Here is a 25,621-nt window from a genome sequence, read left to right as displayed (position 1 = left end):
GATCACCAGTTTTACACCACTTTAAAAACATTTCAACATTTAAAAAATAAAGGGTGAAAAATTTATTAATGAATGCATGCATGCTCAGTCACTTCAGTTGTGTCCAATGGACACAGGGTCCCATGGACTGTAGCCCACCAGGCTTCTCTGTCCATGTGATTCTCCAGGCAAGAATTCTTGAATGGTTTGCTATTTCCCTCCTCCAGGGGATCTTCCCAACCTAGGGATAGAACTCACATCTCCTAAGTCTCCTGCATTGCAGGCAGATTCTTTACCACTGAGCTACCAGGGAAGCCCCTTAATGAATGTAACACAGTTAATTTCAGAGAATCAGAACCTCAGAGTTAAGAGCCCTTGAGGTGTACCTAGTGCTTGCCCACAGAAAAGAAATAGAAATCTCGGGCTATTTTTTTAGGTCTTTAATCTTGGAGGGAGAGTTACTTAAATATATATTAGGAGCATTAGGAAATTTTGAAATTAGCTAATTGGTCTTACGTTTGCACTAATTAATCATGTTAAAGCTTTGTAGTTAACGTTCACAGGATTGAACCAAAAAGCCAAAGCATTAATACCCACTGGGGGTCATTAAAAGTGTATTATAAAAGACTTCAGATAATGTGTATACTCTATAGTTTTGCCAAGGGTTGTTTTAATTCCAACACACAGCTATAACATAGATGATAATCATGTCAAGGTGACATCGGTATCACTTTATTCAAACCTCACTAGTTTAAAAGCGTAGTATAGCTAGGCACTGAATCCATGCCAGGGGGGAAAGAATTGATTTAATTGATCTAAAAGTATGTTTGAGTTTTTTTTTTCTTTTTTTCAGACAAGCTGTCAACACACACATGAAAGCAAGATTCTAAAAATGCTGTTAGATCCATAATGTTTATACAGCAAAGCAAACAACCTTTATTATTCCAATTAATGCATCTGGCCATGGAGAAAATTTGATCCAAAATGTTATATTTTTCTTAACTACACTGAAAAAAAATGTTGACTCATATTGAAGCAATTTAGAAACATACTCAGATGAAAATGAAAATGAATTACATTAAACTTAATATTTGTTATTAGAATACCTGCTAAAAATAACATCACAAAGTTTTATACTTCCTTTAAAATGTTTTAATGGTTGTCACATGTATTGTATCTACTTATTTTTTGGAAGACTGTTGGGAGGTAATATTACCCTCTCAATCTTACACACCAATAATAATAAATGTCAAGAGGTAAAACATGTGTAGGGAAAATAACATACCAAGATCAGTTTGTTGAGATACCTTGGACTATAGCCTATAGTACTTCATAGTAATCTCCCTTTTTCCTTTGATAGTTTCATTCTAAAATGGGCAGTGGATTTGGGAATTGAATTTCCTAACACTACTAGTTTTACCAATGAGATGTAAATCGATCTGTTTAAGGACACATTAAGTGATTAAGCTGAGACATGAACTCAGGATTTTTGTTTCTAAATACTATGCTTCCTACAACACCATACCATCATACTTTGATGATCAAGAATAATTGTTAAACTAAATCCAACAGGGTTTAGAATATTCAACAGGTAAAATGACCTACTTATTAAACAACAAATGACACTTATTAAAGAGGGAGGAAAAAAGTCACCAATTAAAAGAAACATAAGATGCATCTCTATAAAATGCTATTCAAAAATCTTGATTAGAATAAACCAAATGTACAGTTATTCTTAAGACAATCAAGAGAAATTGAACACAAAATGGGTGGTTTATAATAGTAAGGAATTATTGTTAATTTTGTTAGATATGATAATAGTAGCATTGTTATGCTAAAAAGAAGTCCTTATCTACTAGCAGTGTATACTGAAGTATTTACCAGTGAAACAGCAAACAAATAATTTTAATAAAACACCCTATGAAACAAAAAAAAGTGAAAAAATAGGTTGCTAAATGAAATAATACTGATAATCATTAAGGGTGGGAGTTATTTATCCTACTTTGGTGTATGTTTGAAATTTTTCATAATAAAAATAAAAAAGAAGCAATTACTGAACTAATACTACCTATAAGACACCATCAGCATATTTTATTAATCAGTGAGTGTCCAACTTTCTTTTTATTTCAAATTGGAGAACAATAATAGGAAAGAATACCTTACATTAGTCTATAAGGTCCTATATGTCCTGGGTTCTGCCCATGTCCAATCTCACTAATGACTGCTATACCAAAAATTCTGCTTTGTATTTAATACATGTGTGTGTGAAATCAAAATGCTATTAAGTTTGACTTATTTTTCAAATGCTCTTCCCTGTATTCTTGCTACTTGGTTCTGCATTTTGGTAATCTTTTTCTTTAATCTAATTCAATAAATATTTCAGGAATGATATACTAGGTTCTGTCAAGTCCCAGGAGCAGCAGAAAGGGTATGTTATTTTCACATGTATATGAAATACTTAGTTTCTATATGAAATGTGAAAGGTATATGAAATATTCACATATATAATAGAATTGATAGAGCTATATTAATTCTATGAAAAAAGCACTATGCAGATCCTGAAGAGGAAGATGTGAACAAAAATTTGATCAATCACATTAGAGGAAGGACAGAATTATCTTTCTATTCTCTCTATAAAAATATAAAATATGAAGAGACAATCAAAGAATACACAGCCAAAATATGTAGAAAGCATGTATTATAGAGATAGGTGGAATAATTAATTTATAAAAATGTTATTTTTCTGGATTTGGTAAGTTTGTGTTATTTGTTAACTTCAAAAATTTTGTAGACTTAATTTCAAATATTTACTTACATCTCCAACTTTGTATTTTTTCATTAAGGAGGTTCTGCTTCATTGTATAAACTTCAGGTGCCACACAAGCTTAATCCACTGAAGAAAGAGCCTGTGACTTACTAGGGTACATCTGTGCTGAGGATACATCCACCAGTGAATAAAAAGAGAAGGGAAGAAACTCTTTTGTGAAGCTTACCTTCTAGTTGCAAGAGATAGACAAAACAAAAATGCAATAAACAAATAAATTAAACAGTATGTTAGAAGGTTCAGTTCAGTTCAGTCGCTCAGTCGTGTCTGACTCTTTGCGACCCCATGAATCGCAGCACGCCAGGCCTCCCTGTCCATCACCAACTCCCGGAGTTCACTCAGACTCACGTCCATCGAGTCGGTGATGCTAGTGCCATGGAAAAAGCAGAGAAGGGCTAGGGGAATGGAGAATGCAGAATAGAGAACGCAGGTGCGTGGTCAGAGTAGGTAAGCCTCAAGGAGAAGCAAAAAAATCAAAGAAAGTGGTTATTGATAATACCAATGGAATCTACTTAAGGGGAATGGAGAATGCAGAACAGAGAGCGCAGGTGCATGGTCAGAGTAGGTTAGCCTCAAGGAGAAGCAAAGAATCAAAGAAAGTGGTTATTGATAATACCAATGGAATCTAGGTAAGTATATTTGTTTAGGTGGTGCTCCATTGTTCTTTCACTCAGGTCCCCAGTACAGAGGATTTGAAGTCAAGTAACTCCAAAGTTACCGCAGTAAGACGGTAAAGCAGTAATAGCTGGACCTGGTTAAGAACTGAATAGCTTCCCAGGGGACAGTAATATTAGAGACTGGTACTGAACAACAAGTAGACACTAAAACATCACTGGAAAACAATAAAATGGGGTCTACTGTATTTACTAGGACTTCTTGGGGGGTGGTGAGACCCTCCCCAAGTGGCATGGCTCTTAAAGGAGATTCAATCTGATGAATTCTCACTTTGTACTGTTGGGTAGGAGAGGCAAATATGGAATCACAATTGAAATTATTCAGGCAACAGAAGGCTGAGTGATGCCACCAAGAAGTGTCCTTTCCCATTGTCATCACCCACTTAGCATTCCATCTATCCTCTAAACGAAAGTCATGAAAACAGATAAAAATACAAGATTAAGTACATATTGTTGACATTCCCTAAAAATAATAAAAACATGACAATGAAACTATAATTGTAAAAAATTTATGTTTTTAGAGCATCACATACTCTTTTTTTATAGGGTAGCTGTTTCATAGTAAAAACACAAAAGGACAGGTCAGAACTGGATATGAGTTCTGAGTCTGCCACTTAGTTGATTTGCATTGGGAAAATCAGAAAGGGAAAATCTAGGTTATATCATCATAAAATGGGGATAATAATGTTTCTTTATGACAACTAACTGAGATAATTGCATTTAAATGAGCTTTTTAATCTATGAAGTATCATCCACTTGTTTGGTATAATAATAAAACTACAAAGTAGTTCATAGTTGCTAGGTAAGGATCATAGTTATGTGGCATATAATAAATAAAGTTTAATTATCCACCAATAGTTAAGACAGTGCAGAATGCTTTAAAATTTCTTTATAGGCTGCCTTCATAAAGTTTCAAGAAAGCAATCTAATAGTCTTTAACATCTTTTACTGGGATGTTAAAACAAGTGAGACATTCATCTTATTTCTCAAAAGCAGAACAGATATTTTTTCTTACTTGAACAAATACTGAAGGAGTGATCCTTAACCAAATACCAGTATCAAAATAACTGGCTATTTTCCTCCAATTGCCAGCTAGGTAGAGTGATTCTTAAATGGTACTTCTTGTCAGCAAGAAAGATGATCCCAAGAATGAACAGAAATAGCCTCTGTTCAACAGCTGTGATGTCTATAATTTATAAGCCATGATCATCTCTCATCAGATTGGCTTGGTGTGCAGAATAGATGCAAGTTTGCAATTTGCATATTCATCACTTCTCAGAAAAGGAACTTGTGTTACATCTTATCCTTTTTAATACATTTCTCTCTTTACCTATAAATAATGCAATGAGACTTACAATTTGAGGAATGTGACCTTGAAACTCTACTGTCATACACAAAGGTAAAAGACGTTCAACTAATCCTTAAACATTTATTCCCAATAGGCAAATGATTTTTAAGCACTGACAGGCAACACTGGAAACTAGGAGACTGAAGGAAGGAAAGAAGAAAGGAGAGGAGAAGGGAGGGCGGGAGGAGGAAGTAATCACTGTACTTACTGTATCTTGGCAGTTTTTAAGGCTCTGCCTGCTTCTAGTTTCCTCCTGCCGTTTCCTCACTCCCCCTTCAATCTTTATCTTTAATTTGTGCCCTTACATTGTCCTTGTTCCTTAGGTAGCTTACTCCCCAAGCTCACCAAGTTCAGTTTCCCTCTTCAGTTTCTTTCACTATTTCCCTCTTGTGCAGCTCTATCACAATTTCTATGCTATATATACTTGATTAGTTGTGTCTAACTCTTTTGCGACCCCATGGATTGCAGCCTGCCAGGCTTCTCTGTCTATGGGAATTCCCAGGCAACACTACCGGAGTGGATTGCCATTTCCTTTTCCCTGGGATCTTCTCAACCCAGGGATCAAACCCTTGTTCCTAGGTGGATTCTTTACCACTGAGCCGCCTAGAAAGCCCATATATTTATATATCTAAAATACAGTTGAGCAAATATTGGGACTGATTGGAGAACTTTGTGCAAATTAGTTAGAACCGAGAGCTCTAAAGAGGGTATCTCCTCCATAACTGAGAATTAGACAGTACGTAGAGGAGAATCAGTGAAGCCAGCAGAGTTGGCTTTTTTTGTTTGTGCCGTGGTGACCTGTATGAAAACAGTGCGTGACTCCAAAAGCTTCCTTGTGACTCTCCTCCGACTGACCTTCGATCAAGGCCCTTCCCCACTGCCGCCAGCCCTGACTTCCCTCGGACCCACACGCTGCTTTTCACGCCCCTCTCTCCCCACACTTCAGGCCTGTTTCTCTTCTCCAGGTTCTATTAATACTTCCATCTCTTTCCACTCGCCAAGATCCGGCCCAAATCTCACCCTCTCATTCCCACCGTCAGGTTCTGCTCGAGGGCCCCTTAACCCGGCTCCCACCCTAGGGCCCCTCCTCCAGGTAGCGAGGCGACATCCTTCCCCCTCCCCGCACACCTGTCGGCCTCCGACCTCCCCCGCACCGAGCGCCCACCTTCCCTCCACTGCGCCCCCAGGGCCGCGGCCCCGGGCCCACGCCGGCCTGACGCCCGCCCAGGGGCCTCGGCGCCCCCCCGCCCCCGTCCCCGACCCCCCCCACCTGCTCGCGTCCCCCCTCCCCCCGCCCCGCCCCGCCTCGCCTGGTCCCCAAGTCTCGGGCCCCCGCCCCCCGCGGGCCCGCTGCACTGTGGGTAGGCGGCGGCGGTGGCCGCGCAGAGGATCCCGCGGCGGCGGAGCGAGGCTGCGCGCGCCGAACATGGCTGAGAAGCAGAAGCACGACGGGCGGGTGAAGATCGGCCACTACGTGCTGGGCGACACGCTGGGCGTCGGCACCTTCGGCAAAGTGAAGAGTTGAGTACGCCGCGCCTCGCGGGAGGCCGAGTCCCGGAGTCCGGGAGTGCCGGGCCGCGAACGGGCAGCGGGTGGCGGGGCCTGGCGGCAGGTGGAGCGGCCGCGCCCGGGCCGCGCGGAACCTGGGGACCCAGGGATGGCAGTGGGTACCGCTTCGCCCCGCGGCAACGGCGGGGTCCCGGCGAGGGGGCTCGGGCGGGGGCGTCGCGAGGTCCTGGGACCGGCGTCCAGCACGCTTCTACTGCCCGACCTCAGTGCCCCCCTCTGAAACCCGGAGATTGGGTTGTTGTGCGAGATGCCTTTCAGCTAGGAGGCTGTAAGGACCCTGAGGAATGACCCACGGTCCTGATGGTGGAGTTGCCACTTCGTGCCAGGTGTCCCGTTAGGTGCTTCGCGTGTGAGCTCCTGTAATCCTTACGGCAGGTGCAGGTGTTATCTTCGCCTGTAACGTGAGAAAACGGGGACCCCCTAGGAGGGACGTGTTCAAGGTCACACCGAAATTGGCAGAACTGGGATAAAGGTCTAAAATGTCCTCCAGTTTTGGCCAGGCTGGGAAGTCCTGCTGTCTGGATTCTTTCGTGCTCCCTGACTCTGGATTAGTAGGGCTGGTAGTCTACGGGGGATCCCGGGGCGCGACGTGGGTGGGTCTTTCTGCTGGCCTTGGGAAACGCTGGGATGCAGCTGGGTTGGGTCAGGGCTTAGAACTGGGAGGTCTGAAGGTTGGTTGGTGTGTGTAAAATGGTTCTAGGAAGGCTTCCAGGATGGAGGGAAAGGAAAAAGGGACTTGGGAGTTGGATCTTGAGGACGTAGGGCTGAGGCCAGAATTGCTAAGACATACTCTGCTGAGCTCTGTGTTCCTAGGTGATGGGATCCCATTTTGGGTGTAGAAAAACAGGCTACTTTGATTTTTTTTTTTTTTTTTTTTTTTACTGGTTACTAGTTAAGTATTGAACTTTCCTGTTTTTCTTAAGAGTCATGTGAGATTAATTAACTTGTCCTCTCTCCAGAACTAGAACCAACTTATTAAAAATACTTCTTTTGGTTGTTGCTTTTTTCTTTTTTCGTTTTGCTGAGAAAATGTTGGGTAGGCAGCTTGAGGATTTTATTGAGGCCTCTATTTCCTTAAAAAATCATAATGAAAAAATTTTAAGTTTTAAAAATTATAGTAAATTACAATTTTGTGTTAGTTTCTTCTCTATGACATTGTGAATCAGCTGTAAGTATACATGTATTCCCTCCTTCTTGAGTCTCCCTCCCACTCTGCTAGGTCATCACAGAACACTCAGCTGAGTTCCCTGTGCCATACCTTAGCTTCCCACTAGCTAGCTGTTTTACACATGGTAGTGTAGAGATCAATACTACTCTTTCACTTCGTCCAAAAATCCTATTTTAACCTTGAATCCAGGCTGTAAGTGGATAGAAGAGACTCGTTCATTCATATGGCAGGGATCAGCTTTTACTTACTTGCACACATCTGATACCCTTTCTTTTGTTCAGTAAACACTTACTGAGTGCCTACAGTGTGCCAGGCACTGTTCTAGGTAATGGGGCCTAGGAACAAAATCATTAAAATCTTTCCTTTTGTGGTGCTTATATTCAAGTAGGGGAAGACAGTAATCACTGTATATATTTGTGTGTGTGTGTGTGTAGTATTTTTAGTGCTGTTAAGACAAATGAATCAGAGTTTTGTGCAGTTCACAGTTTTCAGTAAGATTGTCAGGCATGGCCTTACAGATAGGGTGTATATTTGTATAAAGACCTCAGGTTTGTAAAATTCTTTCAAGTCCTGTGAGGGCTGTGAAGTCCTGGCTTAGGTGTGCAAGACCTCATAAAGTGGTAAGTGAAGAGAATATATTTAGAGTGAATATATGAAGATTCAGGAACTGGATTAATGCTGTGACATTACTAAGGACTATTGTGTTTTGATGTTACACACTCAAGTCTTCACCATCTAGACATGTACACTTTCCAGGTTATATAATGTATACTGTTCCTTTTCAAATTGTGTTAAAAATGGTTGTTTTTAAAAAAAATTGTGTAATCTGAATATTGGCTAAAATACCCATCAGATAGATCATTTGGTCCATTGTCACAGGACAACTTAAATCTCTTTTTGTATATATCCTTGAACTGCTTCTAGGCACTGACTTAAAATATAAACCAACAGAAGGTACTTGGATTTATGAGAAATCCTTTTCCTGGAAGACTCCTTCCCAGTGAGCAACTAACTGGGGAGATTTCCTAACACTGTATGAGCACCTCTCCAAAGTTAGTGCTCTCCCATCCAAAGTTAGAATTAGTACAGTTGCTTAATAAAAATTATATAAGTTGCAGCAGTCTAAAGTTACTCATTTACAGTGGAACCTTGAACACCATGAGTTTGAACTGCAGAGATCTACTTTTACAACAGATTATTTTTTTTCTCTAAATAAATACTACAGTATTATACAGTCAAGGTTGGTTGAATCCTAAAATGTGGAACCATGAATACTGGGGGATGAATATAAGGTTATACACAAGTTTTCAACTTCCTGGGGTCCAGTGCCTCTAACTCCAGTGTTGTTCGAGGGTCCATTGTAATTCTTTAAGGGACTACAAACAAAAGCATGCTTATTTTTAAACACAACTTTTTTTTTCAAGCATATTTAACATATCATAAAAGTCACCCATCCTAAATGTATTATGTATAGTACAAGTCATTGATTTTTAGTGACTTTACTGAATGGTGCAACTATTTTATAGGTCAATATATAACATTTTCATCACCATAATAAAATTCCTCATGCCATTTATAGTTAACCCTTAGCCCTAGGAAACTGTTAATCTGTTTTCTGTCTGAATAAATATGCTTTCTCTGGACATTTCTTATAAATGAGATCATTGAATATGAAGTCTCATGTCTGACTTCTTTAACAAGGCTTTTGATGTTCATGTATGACATAGCATTGTTCCTTTTCGTTGCTTAATAATATTCCACCTCATGAAAATGCCACATTTTGCCTATGCAGTCACCTGTTGATGACCTCTGTTTTCAGTTTGGGACTGTTACAGATAATGCCACCACAAACGTTGTATGGAAGTCTTTGTTGCAGATATATGTTCTCATATATATCGGGTACATATACCTAAGAGTAGAATTGTTGGCTTGTATCATAATTTTATTTTTATTTGTTGGAGAAACTGCACACTGTTCCAAAGTGGTTGTACCATTTTATAATCCCACCAATAATGTATGAGGGTTCCTATTTCTCCAAATCCTCACTGACATTTATTTATTGTCTTCTTATAAGTCTTCTAGTAGGTGTGAAATGGTAACTCATTGGGGTTTCAGTTTGTGCTTTCCTAGTGATGATACTGAACATCTTTTCGTGTGCTGAATAGACATTTGTGTATCTTGGGTGAAATGTCTTTTCGTATCTTTAGTTCATTTGTTGGATTGGTTGAGTTCATAAGAATTTTTTTTATAAATTCTGGATACAAGTCCCTTATTGCAAATATTTTCTTCATGTCAGTTGTCTGACATGTATAAGTGTTTTGAATTTTTGTGAGGTCCTGCCTATTGACTATTTCCTTTTATGGATGATGCTTTTGATGTTATATTTAAGAAATCTTTGCTTTGGGTTTCAAGAATTTCTTCACATTTTTTAAAAAAATAGATGTTTATTGTTTCAGCTCTTATAGTTACATCTAGGACCCATTTTGAGTTAACATTTGAGTATGGTATAAGTTGAGATTCTAAGGTCAACTTTTTAAATATGGATATCCAATCGTTCCAGGACTGTTTATTGAAAATACTTACATTTTTATTTGCTATTGATTTAGACTTTATAAATTTAATTTCTATTAAAAAACAGTAGTAGATGATTTAGTTTTATATGGCTATAAAAACATGGAAATGGAGAAGTGCTGAATATTTTATGTGCCTTCTCTCTTTAGCTATTATGTTATTTATAGATATTGAAAATTTAACTTCAGTGTTGATGTATCAGTTTACAGATCAAAGTTAGGCACAATGAACAAAAATGGAAATAACTAGTTTTCATTTAATAGCACTTGTTTAAAGCTGCTTTTAAAAACATATGGAAATCCTTCTAATTGTTGATAAATAATTGAAACCTTATTTAAAATATTGAGTTGATTTTTTTCTCTGTTGTTCTAGTGTAAAAGTACTAGGGGGGTGCTTATGGAAACAGATTATTTTGGCTGTCAGAGTTTGAAGTAGTGCATTTTATCTACTTAATTTTTTTTCTATGTATTGTTTTGGTTCTTACTGTTTCCCAGGTAAGGTATAACTGCTGTTTAAGAGCTCTTGTAATTAGGCTTGCTCAGTTCTTACCTAAATAATGAAGGTCATAGAAATTCTAGAAGAACAGATCTTGTGTATGTGTTTTACAAAGACCAGTTGAAGAAAAAAAGTGTTTTAAATATAATGGTAAGTATATTTTTTAAAGAAGCTTGTATTTTCAGGGTGAGAACTGACAGATTTGATTTATGAAATCATTATTCTTCATTAGAATTGTACACCATAGGATCAGTTCAGTTCCGTCGCTCAATCGTGTCTGACTCTTTGCAACCCCATGGACTGCAGCACACCAGGCTTCCCATCTATCACCAACTCCCAGAGCTTGCTCAAACTCATGTCCATCAAGTTGGTGATGCCATCCAACCATCTTATAGGATGCTTTCAGTCAAAGTAGCCTTTTCTAGTCAGCAAGGTCTCATCAAGGCTTTGTTTTTTGTTGTTTTTCAAATAGTTATGTGAATGGCTCACAGAATTGGCTTTCAAGAAATTAAGTAAATATTTTATTAAATCTTCACTTCTGTGTAAGATAACAGGAAAGATAAGCAAAGGTAGAGCTTGTGTTCAGTTGTATCCGGCTCTTCGCAACTCCATGGACTGTAGCCTGCCAGACTCTTCTGTCTATGGAAATTTTCAGGCAAAGTTCTAGAGTGGGTTGTCATTTCCTGTTCCAGGGAATCTTCCCAACCCAGGGACTGAACTCTTGTCTCTTGGGTCTCCTGCTTTGGCAGGCAGATTCTTTACTACTGTGCCACCTGGGAAGCCCTAGAAATATAAATACCAGTCCTAAGTGATAACTTAGATCTCAGACAACTACCTGGTCAGTGGGTGGGCCTCAGAGTTATACCTGTGGCATTTCTGGCCCACAGTGGCATTGGTTTTGACCCTTATGTAGTGTCGAGTCCCTTGAACTGCAAAGAGATCAAACCAGTCCATCCTAAAGAAAATCAGTCCTGAATATTCATTGGAAGGAGTGATGCTGAAATGCAAGCTCCATTACTTTGGCCACCTGATGTGAAGAACTGACATTGGAAAAGACCCTGATGCTGGGAAAAATTGAAGGCAGGAGAAGAAAAGGACAACAGAGGAGGAGATGGTTGGATGGCATCACGGACTTGATGGACATGAGTTGAAACAAGCTCCAGGAGTTGGTGATGGATAGGGAAGACTGGCATGCTGCAGTTGATGGGGCTGCAAAGAGTTCGACAGGACTGAGCAACTGAACTGTAGTGTCAAGGCCCTAAAGAATACTTGAAACCTCTTTGGGCTTTGTTTTCTTCTCCTTAGCAGCGACACTGGAATGTGAAATTTATTTGCAACCGAATTTTTGAAGATTTAATTTCAAAAAATGGATAAATTTAATTGTTCTTCTGGCTTAGTGGAAGTTTGATTTACTGAAGACTATAGCTGAAATAATGTAAAACAAAAGAAAAGGGAAACATTTGTAACAATTTATTGATAAAAGCTACAACTTGATTAAGTTGATACTATGTTTACTATATATGTACTTGGTTTTATTTATTCGCCAAAGTAACCCTGGATTTGGTATTATCTCCATTTTGCAAATGTAGATATTTAGAATTAGATACTTTAATTTGCCTAAGGTTACAGTGCTAGGATGTTGCAGAAGTGGTAAATTTATGGTTCTATGATGTATGTCTGTCCCACTCTTTGCGACCCTTTGTGACTGTAGCCTGCTAGGCTCCTCTGTCCATGGGGATTCTCCAGGCAAGAATACTGGAGTGGGTTGCCGTTCCCTCCTGCAGGGGATCTTCCGCATCCAGGGATCAAACCCCTGTCTCATAAGTCTCCTGAATTTGCAGGCAGATAAATTACATATGGATGATTAAAAATTATATTTTCATATAAATTTTACTCTTGTGTCTCAATCCATTCCATTTTTTTATATGATAAGGTTACTGAATTCTGACACTATTAACTAATTTAAGTATTTAAATTTCTTTAAAATACCAGGTATTTCAGGGTTGCCCCATCACCATTATGAAAATAACTTTGACTAAAGATTGCCAGTGGCCTTTAGTAACCAGACTAAAGAAAATTTGTAAAAAAATGATGATGTCCTAGAATGAAGGAACATTGGTTTTGGAAGGCATTAGCTGGGGATTTTCATTTCATGCTACTGCCAGTTATATGAATTTGGAAAACCATTAAACTTCCTTGACCTTGTAAAATGACAGTAACAATACTTGGCTACCTACGTTCTAGTTTTTTAAGGATTAAATGAATTGAGGCACATAAAATGGCTTAAGAAAAAATGAGTTACTTTACAGATAGATGGCTGTTGTGGAGATGACTAGATACATGGCCATTTTGGGTGAATCCTGTACCCTGTATGAGATGTTATTAATAATAAATGTTTACTGATTGCGATTCTGATTGCAACTCTGATTGCAACATTGAGACTTAACTTTAATAATTTGCCCCAATTTTTTTGGTTGCCTGCATTGGAAAGTTCCTAATGATTAACTCATTTGTGCTATATGATATTTAGTTTTTAGTGTTTATATTAAAAATCCAGTATCTTTTTGGGTTAAGTCATGAAATTTGTTTTTTCACAAATATGGAAAATGAATAAAATAAGAATGACATGGAAATAAATGTTGATGTTCATATAAATTGCTAGCTGAACTGATTTTACTTCTGAAAATATGTAATTCTAAACAGCTGTTAAGCAATACTTAACAACTAATACTTCCAACTAATGAAGCTATATATTTTCTGAAATACTAGACTGTTAATGTTGGAATGAAAATGAATTCATCATCTTTCTTAAATAATCAAGTAAATAGTGTGCTATTTAGGGTTTTTGCCCTCTGATTTATCTTATTTTTATGATTTCAGTGTTTTGTCCTTAATGCTGAATGGATTTTGTTCATTTTGTGTAATGGATTGATTCTTGAAAGACACTTTTCCATAGGAAACAATGTTATAGATGGATAGATTCAGAGGAAGCTCACAAAGGCAGGATGGTATACAGTATAGAGAATACTGGATTTAGAAGGCTAAGGCCTCCTGTGTGGAAGTTTGCTGTTACAAGCCAAAGTCACTTGATCTCTGAAAAAGGGAATAAGACTTATATGTTCTTTTATACTTTTGAGAGTAATACAGGAGAAAATGTAGGTGAAAATATACAAGTACTTAACTTTTATGTATTTGTATACTTCGGCCCTATTTTATGTATTTGTAAACCTGTAATTAGCTGAACTCTGAGAATAATCTGTGATCTGGTTCTGAGACCAGGATTTAATTGATGTTGAGAAGAAAGAGTTTTCTATGTTCTGTTTTATTTTTCTCTGGTCTTTTTTCATATTTTATTTGTGTATGTTTATTAATCTAATTCTCCAGACACTGCTCACTTATCACACTCTTCTGTATACCATGTATATGTATGCAATGAATATATGCAAACATGTAACAGATTATCTATTCCAGGTCTCATAGTAGTGATCATAGAAATCTTGGATAAAGGAGGCAAAGCTGGGAAAGGGAGGAGGATGTGAGCAGCAGCTGGCAGTTTTTATGTGTGGTTTGTTGTCAAGGTTCTACTTGGAGTAGAACCAAATAATACACACAGTTAATTTTTTTCAAACTTCAGAAAATGCAGACTCTGAGCTAAAAATGCCTTTCTACAATTTTTATCCACATATAACTTTGTGAGTTAGAAAGGATTTTTGTAGTTGATCATATACTGAGGAACTTACTTCAATTCTGTGGACTTTCTCCCTTTCCCATGCTGACACAGCTTTATCTAGTTTTTTTTTTTTTTTTTTAATGTGCCAAAACAGTCACTTACCTTGTAGTCCATGTTAGCTCTCCTTAAAGCGCTTGTACTGCTTTGTAGTGATTATACTGTTGTATTTACTCTTCTGATATTCTTGTGGTTTCCTTAATGATAGGGAAAGTCCTTTATAGAGCAAGTAGTTAATATTTTGAAGCCAGGTAGATAATTTAATTGGATCTAAGAGAAGATCTAATCTCAAATGAGAAAGTGGGTGGCAGAAGACCCCTAAAAATTGAATGTGTTATGAAAGTGAGAGCAGTCTCCCTAGTGTGTTTATTAGTTGCAAATGTAAGAGAAAACACTTTGAATCAGGGTAAATAGATTTTTATCTATTATTTAGACCATTGAAATGCATATGAAAAGCAATGTGTTTATTTTGAAATGTGGCAACCATTTTATTTTTAGTATAGTGTTATTAAGGAAAGAATTTGAGGCAGCTCTTATCTCTGCTAATAATAGAAACCTGCACCCCTTCAAGGGAACAGTATTCTTGCTTAAGTGGTGTCTTATGGTTGACAGTGTTTGCCTCTGATAAGTTTACTGTATTTCTTTTGGTAGTGCTCTTATTTTTTAAGTGTTAATAATCCTTTTTTAAAATTTGCCCTTAGTTTTTTAAAATGCCTTTTATAGAATCATCAAATCTTGCTGTAACATCTTTTATCCTGAATGTTAGTGTATTAATTTATTGAAATACTTTTTTTTGGAATCTTTATTCTTCATATTATTTTGTACTTACATTTTACACACTACTAAAAACATAGTGAGCAATATATTCTCATTTAATCTCTCAATTTCTTAATTATAAATTAGTTATAAGATGGTTATATAGCTATCATAATTGAAAATAATAGAATTAAAGTTTTAACTTTGCCATAAGTTTTTTTCTGAATTCTTACCTTACTTGATAACTACCATAAATATTATTTAATTTTTGTTTTTAATGTGTTGGGGCATAACTTGGTACCATATGTATTCCATAATTGACTTGAGTTCTGCCAGACTTAGTTAATGAGATAATCAGTCAGTCAGTTCAGTTGCTCAGTCGTGTCCAGCTCCTTGCGACCCCATGAATTGCTGCACGCCAGGCCTCCCTGTCCATCACCAACTCCCGGAGTTCACTCAAACTCATATCCATTGAGTCGGTGATGCCATCTAGCCATCTCATCCTCTGTCGTCCCCTTCTCCTCCTGCCCCCAACCCCTCCCAGCATCAGAGTCTTTTCCAATGAGTCAACTCTTCGCATGAGGTGGCCAAAGTACTGGAGCTTCAGCTTTAGCATCATTCCTTCCAAAGAAATCCCAGGGCTGATCTCCTTCAGAATGGACTGGCTGGATCTCCTTGCAGTCCAAGGGACTCTCAAGAGTCTTCTCCAACCACAGTTCAAAATCATCAATTCTTCGGCACTCAGCCTTCTTCACAGTCCAACTCTCACATCCATACATGACCATAGGAAAAACCATAGCCTTGACTAGACAGACCTTTGTTGGCAAAGTAATGTCTCTGCTTCTTAATATGCTACTAGGTTGGTCATAACTTTTCTTCCAAGGAGTAAGCGTCTTTTAATTTCATGGCTACAGTCACCATCTGCAGTGATTTTGGAGCCCCAAAACTAAAGTCTGACACTGTTTCCACTGTTTCCCCATCTATTTGCCATGAAGTGATGGGACCAGATGCCATGATCTTTGTTTTCTGAATGTTGAACTTTAAGCCAACTTTTTCACTCTCCTTTTTCACTCTCATCAAGAGGCTTTTTAGTTCCTCTTCACTTTCTGCCATAAGGGTGGTGTCATCTGCATATCTGAGGTTGTTGATATTTCTCCCGACAATCTTGATTCCAGCTTGTGCTTCTTCCAGCCCAGTGTTTCTCATGATGTACTCTGCATAGAAGTTAAATAAGCAGGGTGATAGCCTTGGAATACTCCTTTTCCTATTTGGAACCAGTCTGTTGTTCCATGTCCAGTTCTAACTGACTTGCTTCAGGTTGCTTCCTGACTTGCATATAGGTTTCTCAAGAGGCAGGTCAGGTGGTCTGGTATGCCCATCTCTTTCAGAATTTCCCACAGTTTATTGTGATCCACACAGTCAAAGGCTTTGGCATAGTCAATAAAGCAGAAATAGATGTTTTTCTGGAACTCTCTTGCTTTTTTGATGATCCAGAGGAGGTTGGCAATTTGATCTGTGGTTCCTCTACCTTTTCTAAAACCAGCTTGAACATCTGGAAGTTCACAGTTCACGTATTGTGGAAGCCTGGCTTGGAGAGTTTTAAGCATTACTTTACTAGTGTGTGAGATGAATGCAATTATGCAGTAGTTTGAGCATTCTTTGGCATTGCCTTTCTTAGGGATTGGAATGAAAACTGACCTTTTCCAGTCCTGTGGCCACTGCTGAGTTTTCCAAATTTGCTGGCATATTGAGTGCAGCACTTTCACAGCATCATCTTTCAGGATTTGAAATAGCTCAACTGGAATTCCATCAGCTCCACTAGCTTTGTTCATAGTGATGGTTTCTAAGGCCCATTTGACTTCACATTCCAGGATATCTGGCTCTAGGTGAGTGATCACACCATTGTGATTATCTGGGTCATGAAGTTCTTTTTTGTACAGTTCTTCTGTGTATTCTTGCCACCTCTTGTTAATATCTTCTGCTTCTGTTAGGTCCATACCATTTCTGTCCTTTATCGAGCCCATCTTTGCCTGAAATGTTCCCTTGGTATCTCTAATTTTCTTGAAGAGATGTCTAGTCTTTCTTATTCTGTTGTTTTACTCTATTTCTTTGCATTGATAGCTGAGGAAGGTTTTCTTATCTCTCCTTGCTATTCTTTGGAAGTCTGCATTCAAATGGGAATATCTTTCCTTTTCTCCTTTGCTTTTCACTTCTTTTCACAGGTATTTGTAAGCCCTCTTCAGACAGCCATTTTGCTTTTTTTGCATTACTTTTCCATGGGGATGGTCTTGATCCCTATCTCCTGTACAATGTCACGAACCTCCATCCATAGTTCATCAGGCACTCTGTCTATCAGATCTAGGCCCTTAAATCTATTTCTCACTTCCACTGTATAATCATAAGGGATTTGATTTAGGTCATACCTGAATGGTCTAGTGGTTTTCCCTACTTTCTTCAATTCAAGTTTGAATTTGGCAATAAGGAGTTCATGATCTGAGCCACAGTCAGCTCCTGGTCTTGTTTTTGCTGACTGTATAGAGCTTCTTCATCTGTGGCTGCAAAGAATATAATCAATCTGATATCAGTGTTGACCATTTGGTGATGTCCATGTGTAGAGTCTTCTCTTGTGTTTTTGGAAGAGGGTGTTTGCTATCACCAGTGCATTCTCTTGGCAAAACTCTTTTAACCTTTGCCCTGCTTTATTTCATACTCCAAGGCCAAATTTGCCTGTTACTCCAGGTGTTTCTTGACTTCCTACTTTTGCATTCCACTCCACATTTGCTTGTTATTCCAGGTGTTACTTGACTTCCTACTTTTGCATTCCAGTCCCCTATAATGAAAAGGACATCTTTTTTTTTGGTGTTAGTTCTATAAGGTCTTGTAGGTCTTCATAGAAGCATTCAGCTTAAGCTTCTTCAATGTAACTGGTTGGAGCATAGGCTTAGATTACCATGACATTGAATGGTTTGCCTTGGAAATGAACAGAGATCATTCTGTTGTTTCTGGGATTGCATCCAAGTACTACATTTTGGACTCTAGTTGACCATGATGGCTACTCCATTTCTTCTAAGGGTTTCCTGCCCACAGTAGTAGATATAATGGCCATCTGAGTTAAATTCACCCATTCCAGTCCATTTTAGTTCGCTGATTCCTAAAATGTCAACATTCACTCTTGCCATCTCTTGTTTGACCACTTCCAATTTGCCTTGATTCATGGACCTAACATTCCAGGTTCCTATGCAATATTGCTGTTTACAGCATCGGACCTTGCTTCTGTCACCAGTCACATCCACAGCTGGGTGTTGTTTTTGCTTTGGCTCCATCCCTTCATTCCTTCTGCAGTTATTTCTCCATTGATCTCCAATAGCATATTGGGCACCTATCAACCTGGGGAGTTCCTCTTTCAGTATCCTATCTTTTGCCTTTTCATACTGTTCATGGGGTTCTCAAGGCAAGAATACTGAAGTGGTTTGCCATCCCTTCTCCAGTGGACCACATTCTGTTCAGACCTCCCCACCATGACCCCATCGTCTTGGGTGGCCCCACACGGCATTGCTTAGTTTCACTGAGTTAGACAGGCTGTGGTCCGTGTGATCAGATTGGCTAGTTTTCTGTGATTAAGGTTTCAGTGTGTCTGCCCTCTGATGCCCTTTCAACACTTAACATCTTAGTTGGTTTTCTTTGACCTTGGACGTGGGGTATCTCCTCACAGTCGCCCCTCCTGACCTTGAACGTGGAGTAGCTCCTCTCGGCCCTCCTGCACCTGTGCCAGCCACAGCTCCTTGGACGTGGGGTTGCTCCTTTCGGCCGCCACCCCTGACCTCAGGTGTTGGGGGGCTCGACTCGGCCACCGTCCCGACCTAGGATGTGGGGTAGCTCCATATAATGAGATAATAGAACCAATTATATCTTAAGCACCTACCATGTTTAGTCATACAAGATTTAAAGCAAACTATTTATGTCATTGTCAAAAATGTGGCAATGATACTACAAATTGGGAGTATCTGGAAAGAAGGAAGAGGGAAATATTCAAAACAGAATTTACTTAAATGATCTTCTCTAATGTTTGAATTCTATGTCAAATATGATATAATAAATCTACCTTTTACTCAGATTTATACCAGGCCTTCTCGGTGCTCTACTAATTCACAGTTAAGTAGTATAATGGTTATACTATGTACTATAAATTTGCTTTTAGTAAGAAATTTGGCTTTGTGTCTTATGGTAACTTTTTGGTTAAGATAAAGAAATGTGCTTTGGAGGGCTTATTGCTGCTGAACAACTATTCCCAAAGAACTTAGGTGTCATTCTAAGGGAAATCTTGGTCTTTTACTCTATTTAATACGTATAGTAAGATTTCCTATTTGGGATAGAACAAAGCTAGGTGAGATAATTGATAGACAGATCACAGAATGAGAATTTAAAATTTCATTGACTCTTTGAATTGCTAGGTAGAATTTGATAGGGATAAGTGTCAAATCTAGGGTAAAAACAAAAATGAAAAGCAGGTATATAAGAGAGTAGAACAGTTGATAGCAGTTCTAAGATATTGAAGTTTTATCTGACCATGAATTTTGGAAGTATATATTATGAGTACTTAAGTGTAAAGATTGTTTTGGGTAGAAAATAGACATATAGATTGACATTGATGAACCATGTTAGTAGATAGTTGTAAAAGTATTAATAGTATAGTTCTGTACTTTGTATTAAGCTAAATGTCCAATATTGACTTTAGTTCTTGGTTCCACAATTTGGAAAAAAATATCTTAGCCACTTATATTTCCTTCAGAGAATGATCATTATAACTAGGGGAGTTCAGAAAGTATGCCATGTGAGGTATGGTAAAGAATATTTTCCTAGATTTTATCTGGAATTTATCTAGATTTAATCTGGAAAAGAATCTGATGCTGGAAAAGATCAAAGGCAAAAGAAGAAGCGGACAACAGAGGATGAGATGGTTGGATGGCATCACCGACTCAACAGACATGAGTTTGAGCAAGCTCCGGGAGTTGGTGATGGACAGGGAAGACTGCCGAGCTGCAGGTCATGGGGTCCTGAAGAGTCGGACATGACTGAGCAACTGAACTGAATTGATAAACACATGTGCGCACACACATGCGCACACACACACACACACACACGTATATTTTAATGTGATTGTCTTCCCTATCTGGCTATGATTTCTAACTTGCATCAAATCAACTTTCTTGTTAAAGTAGAATTGAAAATCTGGAGAAAATTAAAAATCTGAAGGCAGCCAGGACTTGTGTGGTTGATATCCCTGTGAGAAGAAAATTGCATTGGAGTGAGTCTGACATTTTGTTTGGCTTTTCTCTTTGAGTCATTTGCTAATTTGTAAAGATGGTAAATGTAAAAAGCCAAACAGAGAACAGTGGATAAAAGACAGAAAAGCTAGGCATAGTTTGAATCCTGGGGAGACAGCAGTTGGAGTTCAAAGCTTATCAAGGAGGAGAGTCGCAGGTAATCACTTGGGTTTTTGTTTGCAAGCCCCTGAAGACTGAAATCCTTAGAATCAGCTTAATACTAGACATATTAAGATGATCTGCCTCATGTCTTTATTCTCTGAAGGAGAATAAAATAATGTGGACCCTCTATAGTTTTTCACACACAGTGTTCAACATTCTAGGAAACAAGGGCAAGACAATAAAAAAAACTCATAGGAATTCAGATATTTAAGCTATCAGACATGGACTTTAAAATAATTACGATTGAAGTGATGTCAGTATCATGATGGTATAAGTTATTTCTTTTTTTCCTCTCCCCTTCAATGTACATCTAATTGGACATGCATAACCAAACAATAAAAAAGCTCTTCTGCCTAGCATGCCAGGACACTCGAGATCCATCCATCTTTGTACTGAAAGTGGGTGGATTGGAATGCAGAAAAGGCTGTGGAGTGAGGGATTGTTGCCAGTAGGTCTTCAGTGGGCCAGCACAGACCTTTTTTGGCAAAGAAGGTGGAGGGTGATGGTGGTGAGTAGGGGTCTGCCCAGCTGTCCATGCTGCCGCTAGAGGGACCTGTTGCTCTCTCTGTGGACAGTGCTCAGTGACTGGAGAGAAGGAAAGGAGAGAAAAGGGCAAAGAGAACAGAAAGAAAGCATCTCCTGTCCATTGGTCCTATGATTCTGGCCATAGGACTAGCCATGGGCTGGTGGGACCCTCACCCCAAACTTGGGGATCCCTCTACTGGGTTGTGGGCACACCCAAAGCCCAAAGATTAACATACATCTCCTCCAATGTGCCACCAGCTACCCTCTCCTCTTTTATTTTCTCTGACAACTTATTTTTGTTGTTGATGCACATTCCTAACTCCCAACCCTGTACTGGTAAGAGAAATGAAAAAAATAAAAAATAATAATAACCTGTGTTATAGCACCACCTTCTGGAAAACCAAAGGAAGACTTCTAATTACCAACCTACTGAATTGTTAGGAGTAAAGTAAACAAAGCCTTGCCTAAATAAAGAAAAATCTTTGCCACTTCAAATGTGAGAGCAAAGTCTCATTTCATCAAACACCATGGGAAAATAGCATTGTAATCTTGTATCACAAGAAGAAAAAGACAGTTTTCCCACAACCAAACCCAAAGATTTGGAATACTGTGATCTAACTGATAAAGAGTTGAAAATAGCTATTAAGAGGAAATTCTATGAGCTGCAGGAAAACTTAGGCAATACAGTGATCTCAGAAAAAAATAAATGGAAGGAGTACTTTACCCAAGTGACTGAAATTCTAAAAAGAAACCAAACAAATTATGGAGCTAAAGAACTCAATAAATGAGATTAAGAATTAGAATGCAATAGAAATAGAGCAGGTCACATGGAAGAATAACCAGGCTCAAGGGCAAGGATATAGAGATGATTCAGATGGTAGAGAGAGAAAGAGAAATAAGATTTTTAAAAAGGGAAGAAACTGCAAAAACTCTCTGACTTCATCTGGTGAGCCAAAGGAAGAAGAGAGGGAAAAGGGAGCAGAGAGTGTGTCAAAGGAATAATAGCTGAGAACTTTCCAAAACTGGAGAAGGAACTGGATATATACATCCACAAAGCTAAGAGAACTTTTACTTATTTAAACATGAAAGGACATTCTCCAAGACATATTAAAACTGACAAAAGTCAATAATAACTTTAAAGACTGCAAGGAAAAATAGTAACCTACAGAGTTACCCTCATTAGGCTATCAGCAGATTTATTAGGAGAAACTCTGTAGGCTAGGAGACAGTGGAATGACATATTCAAAATGTTAAAAGATAAAAGCTGCCAAGCGAGAATACTCAATCTGGCAAAATTATTCTTCATATATGAAGGAGAAATATGGGCTTTCCCAGACAAAAACTGAGTTAATCACCACTAGACCCACTTTACAGGAAATGTTGAAAAGAGCTCTTAAAGTTGAAAGTGCACAAAAGATGAAAGTACACAACTCTGATTATGATGATAGAAAAGTAACTTTTTGCAATAGTATATTTAAGTCCTAATTATAGCCCAGAAGTTAAAGGAAATGAAGTATAGTTACCACAACTTGTACTCAAATCATAAGAAAGGTAAATTTGTGATGTCCAAAATGTAAAAAGGAAAGAGCTAAAGAATGGAACTTTTATAGACAAATGAAGATAAGTTGTTATCAGCAGAAAAATAACTGTTTCATCTATGAAAAGTTTTATATAAATTTCATGATAACCCTAAAAGAATTTAGTGGAGAATGAAATAATTTTTTTACATGGGAGACTGAGAAAATTACTATGAAACCACCAACTTACAAAGGTAGACAGAAACAGAAGAAGAAATAGTGGAGCAGTAAAATAATAAAAGATAAAGGACAGTATGGCAGTAGTATGTTTTTACATGTCAAATAGTCACTCTAAATGTAAATGGATTGAATTCACCAATCCAAAGGCACACAGTTGCTAGATGGATTTTTAAAAAAAAGCAAGACCTAATTTTATGTGATCTACAGAACACATTTTAGCTTTAAAGGCACAGAATGGCTCAAAGGAAAGGATGGATGATGATATTTCAAGTAATTGGAAACCAAAAGAAGGTAGGCATAACCACACTTATATCAGACAAAGTAGACTTCAAGTCAAAAAAGTATAATGAGACAAAAAAGGTCATTGTATAATGATAAAGTTATCAGTATATCGAGAGGTTATGTGCTTAGTTACTCAGTTGTGTCTGACTCTTTGTGATCCCATGAACCTTATGCTGCTAGGCTCCTCTGTCCATGGCATTTTCTAGGCAAGAATACTGGAGTGGGTTGCCATTTCCTTACAATCATAAGTATATATGCTCCCAACACAGAGACACCAAAATGCATTAAGCAAATAGTAACAGATCTTAAAGGAGAAATAAACAGCAGTACAGTAATTGTAGGACATTTCAGCATTCCACTATCAGGAGTGGATAGAACATACAAACAAATTCAACAAGGAAACACTGGAATCGAATCACACTTGAAAACAAATGGACATATGTAACATTCTGTCCAACAGAATACACATTATTCTCAAGTACACATGGAACATTCTCTAGGATAGATCATATGATAGGCTACAAAACAAGTCTTAGGAGATTTAAGATTGGAATCATACCATCTTTTCTGATCACAATGGTATGAAACTAGAAATCCACAACAAGAAGATAGTAAGAAGATCTGAAACCATGTGAAAACTAAACAACACACTTATAAGAAACCATTAAGTCAAAGAAATCAAAATGGAAATAAATTATCTTGAGACAAATGAAAGTGGAAATATAGTATATTAAATATTCTGGGAGGCAACAAAAGTATATCTGAGAGGAAAGGTTATAGTAATATATACACATAAACTCAGATATGCAGGAAATACACCACCCTAGTGGTAGAAAGTGAAGAGGAACTAAAGAGCCTCCTGATGAAGGTTAAAGAGGAGAGTGAAAAAGCTGGCTTAAAACTTAACATTCAGAAAACTATGATCATAGCATCAGGTCCCATCACTTCATGGCAAATAGATGGGGAAACAATGGAAACAGTGAGAGACTTTATTTTCTTGTGCTCCAAAATCACTGCAGACAGTGACTGCAGCCATTAAATTAAAAGACACTTGTTCCTTGGAAGAAGAGCTGTGACAAACTTAGCCACTGTATTAAAAAGCAGAGACATCACTTTGCCAATAAAGGTCCATCTAGTCAATGCTGTGGTTTTTCCAGTAGTCATGTGTGGAAGTGAGAGTTGGACCGTAAAGAAGGCTGGGCACCAAAGAATTGACTTGAACTGTGGTGCTAGAGAAGACTCTTGAGAGTCCTTTGGACTGCAAGGAGATCCAACCAGTCCATTCTGAAGGAGATCAGCCCTGGGATTTCTCTGGAAGGAATGATGCTAAAGCTGAAACTCCAGTAGTTTGGCCACCTCATGCGAAGAGTTGACTCACTGGAAAAGGTCCTGATGCTGGGAAAGATTGAGGGCAGGAGGAAAAGAGGGTGACAGAGGATAGGATGGTTGGATGACACCACTGACTCAATGAGCGTGAGTTTGAGCAAGCTCTGAGAGGTAGTAAAGGACAGGGAAACTTGGTGTGCTGCAGTTCATGGAATCACAGAGTCAGACACAACTGAACAACAGTAACACGTGTATTAAGAAATTAGATCTCAAATAAGCAACCTAACTTAATACCTCAAGGAATTCAAAACAGAAGAGCAAATTAAGCTCAAAGTTAGTAGAAGGAAGGAAATGATAAAAATCAGAATGCAAATCAATGAAATAGTGACCAGAAAGACAACAGAAAGGATCGATGGAACTAAGAGGTGGTTCTTTGAGAAACAAAACAAAACAAAATTGGCAAACCTTTAGCTGAACTAAGAAAAAAAAGAAAGACTCAAGTAAGTAAAATTAGAAAAGAAAGAGGAGACATTGCAACTGACTACAGAAATATAGACTCATAAGAGACTATGATGAATAACATGCCAACAGATTGTATAACCTAGAAGGAATTGATGCATTTCTGGAAACACAAAATGTACCAAGACTGAAAAGGACATCTTTTTTTGTTTGTTTTTTTGGGTGTTACTTCTAAGAGGTCTTGTAGATCTTCACAGAACTGTTCAATTTCATCTTCTTCAGCATTACTGGTTGGGGCATAGACTTGGATTACCGTGATATTGAATGATTTGCCTTGGAAATGAACAGAGATCATTCTGTCATATTTGAGACTGCATCCAAGTACTGCATTTTGGACTCTTTTGTTAACTATAATGGCTACTCCATTTCTTCTAAGGGATTCTTGCCCACAGTAGTAGATATAATGGCCATCTGAGTTAAAATCACCCATTTCAGTCCATTTTAGTTCACTGATTCCTAAAATGTTGACGTTCACTCTTGCCATCTTCTGTTTGATCACTTCCAATTTGCCTTGATTCATGGACCTAACAGTCCAGGTTCCTATGCAATATTGCTCTGTACAGCACTGGACCTTGCTTCCATCACCAGTCACATCTACAACTGGGTGTGGTTTTT

The 25,621-nt window shown here is 38.2% G+C and overlaps 1 protein-coding gene and 1 long non-coding RNA gene across 4 annotated transcripts in view; one reads left to right on the top strand and one right to left on the bottom strand.

The window, feature by feature from the left end:
• Positions 1-811: 811 nt before the first annotated feature.
• Positions 812-5,971, bottom strand: LOC120856087. The gene is made up of 2 exons (XR_005719385.1): positions 5,034-5,971; positions 812-3,198 (listed from the first exon to the last, which is right to left on the bottom strand). It is a non-coding gene; the product is annotated as an uncharacterized LOC120856087 (long non-coding RNA).
• Positions 5,972-6,179: 208 nt separating this feature from the next.
• Positions 6,180-25,621, top strand: part of PRKAA2 (protein kinase AMP-activated catalytic subunit alpha 2) — an 81,898-nt gene continuing 62,456 nt past the window's right edge. For 2 of the 3 annotated variants that reach the window (XM_040231054.1, XM_040231055.1), the window contains exon 1: positions 6,189-6,345. In XM_040231054.1, coding sequence (XP_040086988.1) covers positions 6,252-6,345 — 94 coding nt within the window. In that variant the 5' untranslated portion in view covers positions 6,189-6,251. Of the gene's footprint in view, positions 6,346-25,621 lie in introns of all 3 variants that reach the window. The other variant, XM_040231053.1, reaches the window with a different exon arrangement.

Source organism: Oryx dammah, unplaced genomic scaffold (genome assembly GCF_014754425.2).
Source record: "Oryx dammah isolate SB20612 unplaced genomic scaffold, SCBI_Odam_1.1 HiC_scaffold_28, whole genome shotgun sequence".
Lineage (NCBI taxonomy): Eukaryota > Metazoa > Chordata > Mammalia > Artiodactyla > Bovidae > Oryx > Oryx dammah.
This window is presented reverse-complemented; position numbering and strand designations above follow the sequence as displayed.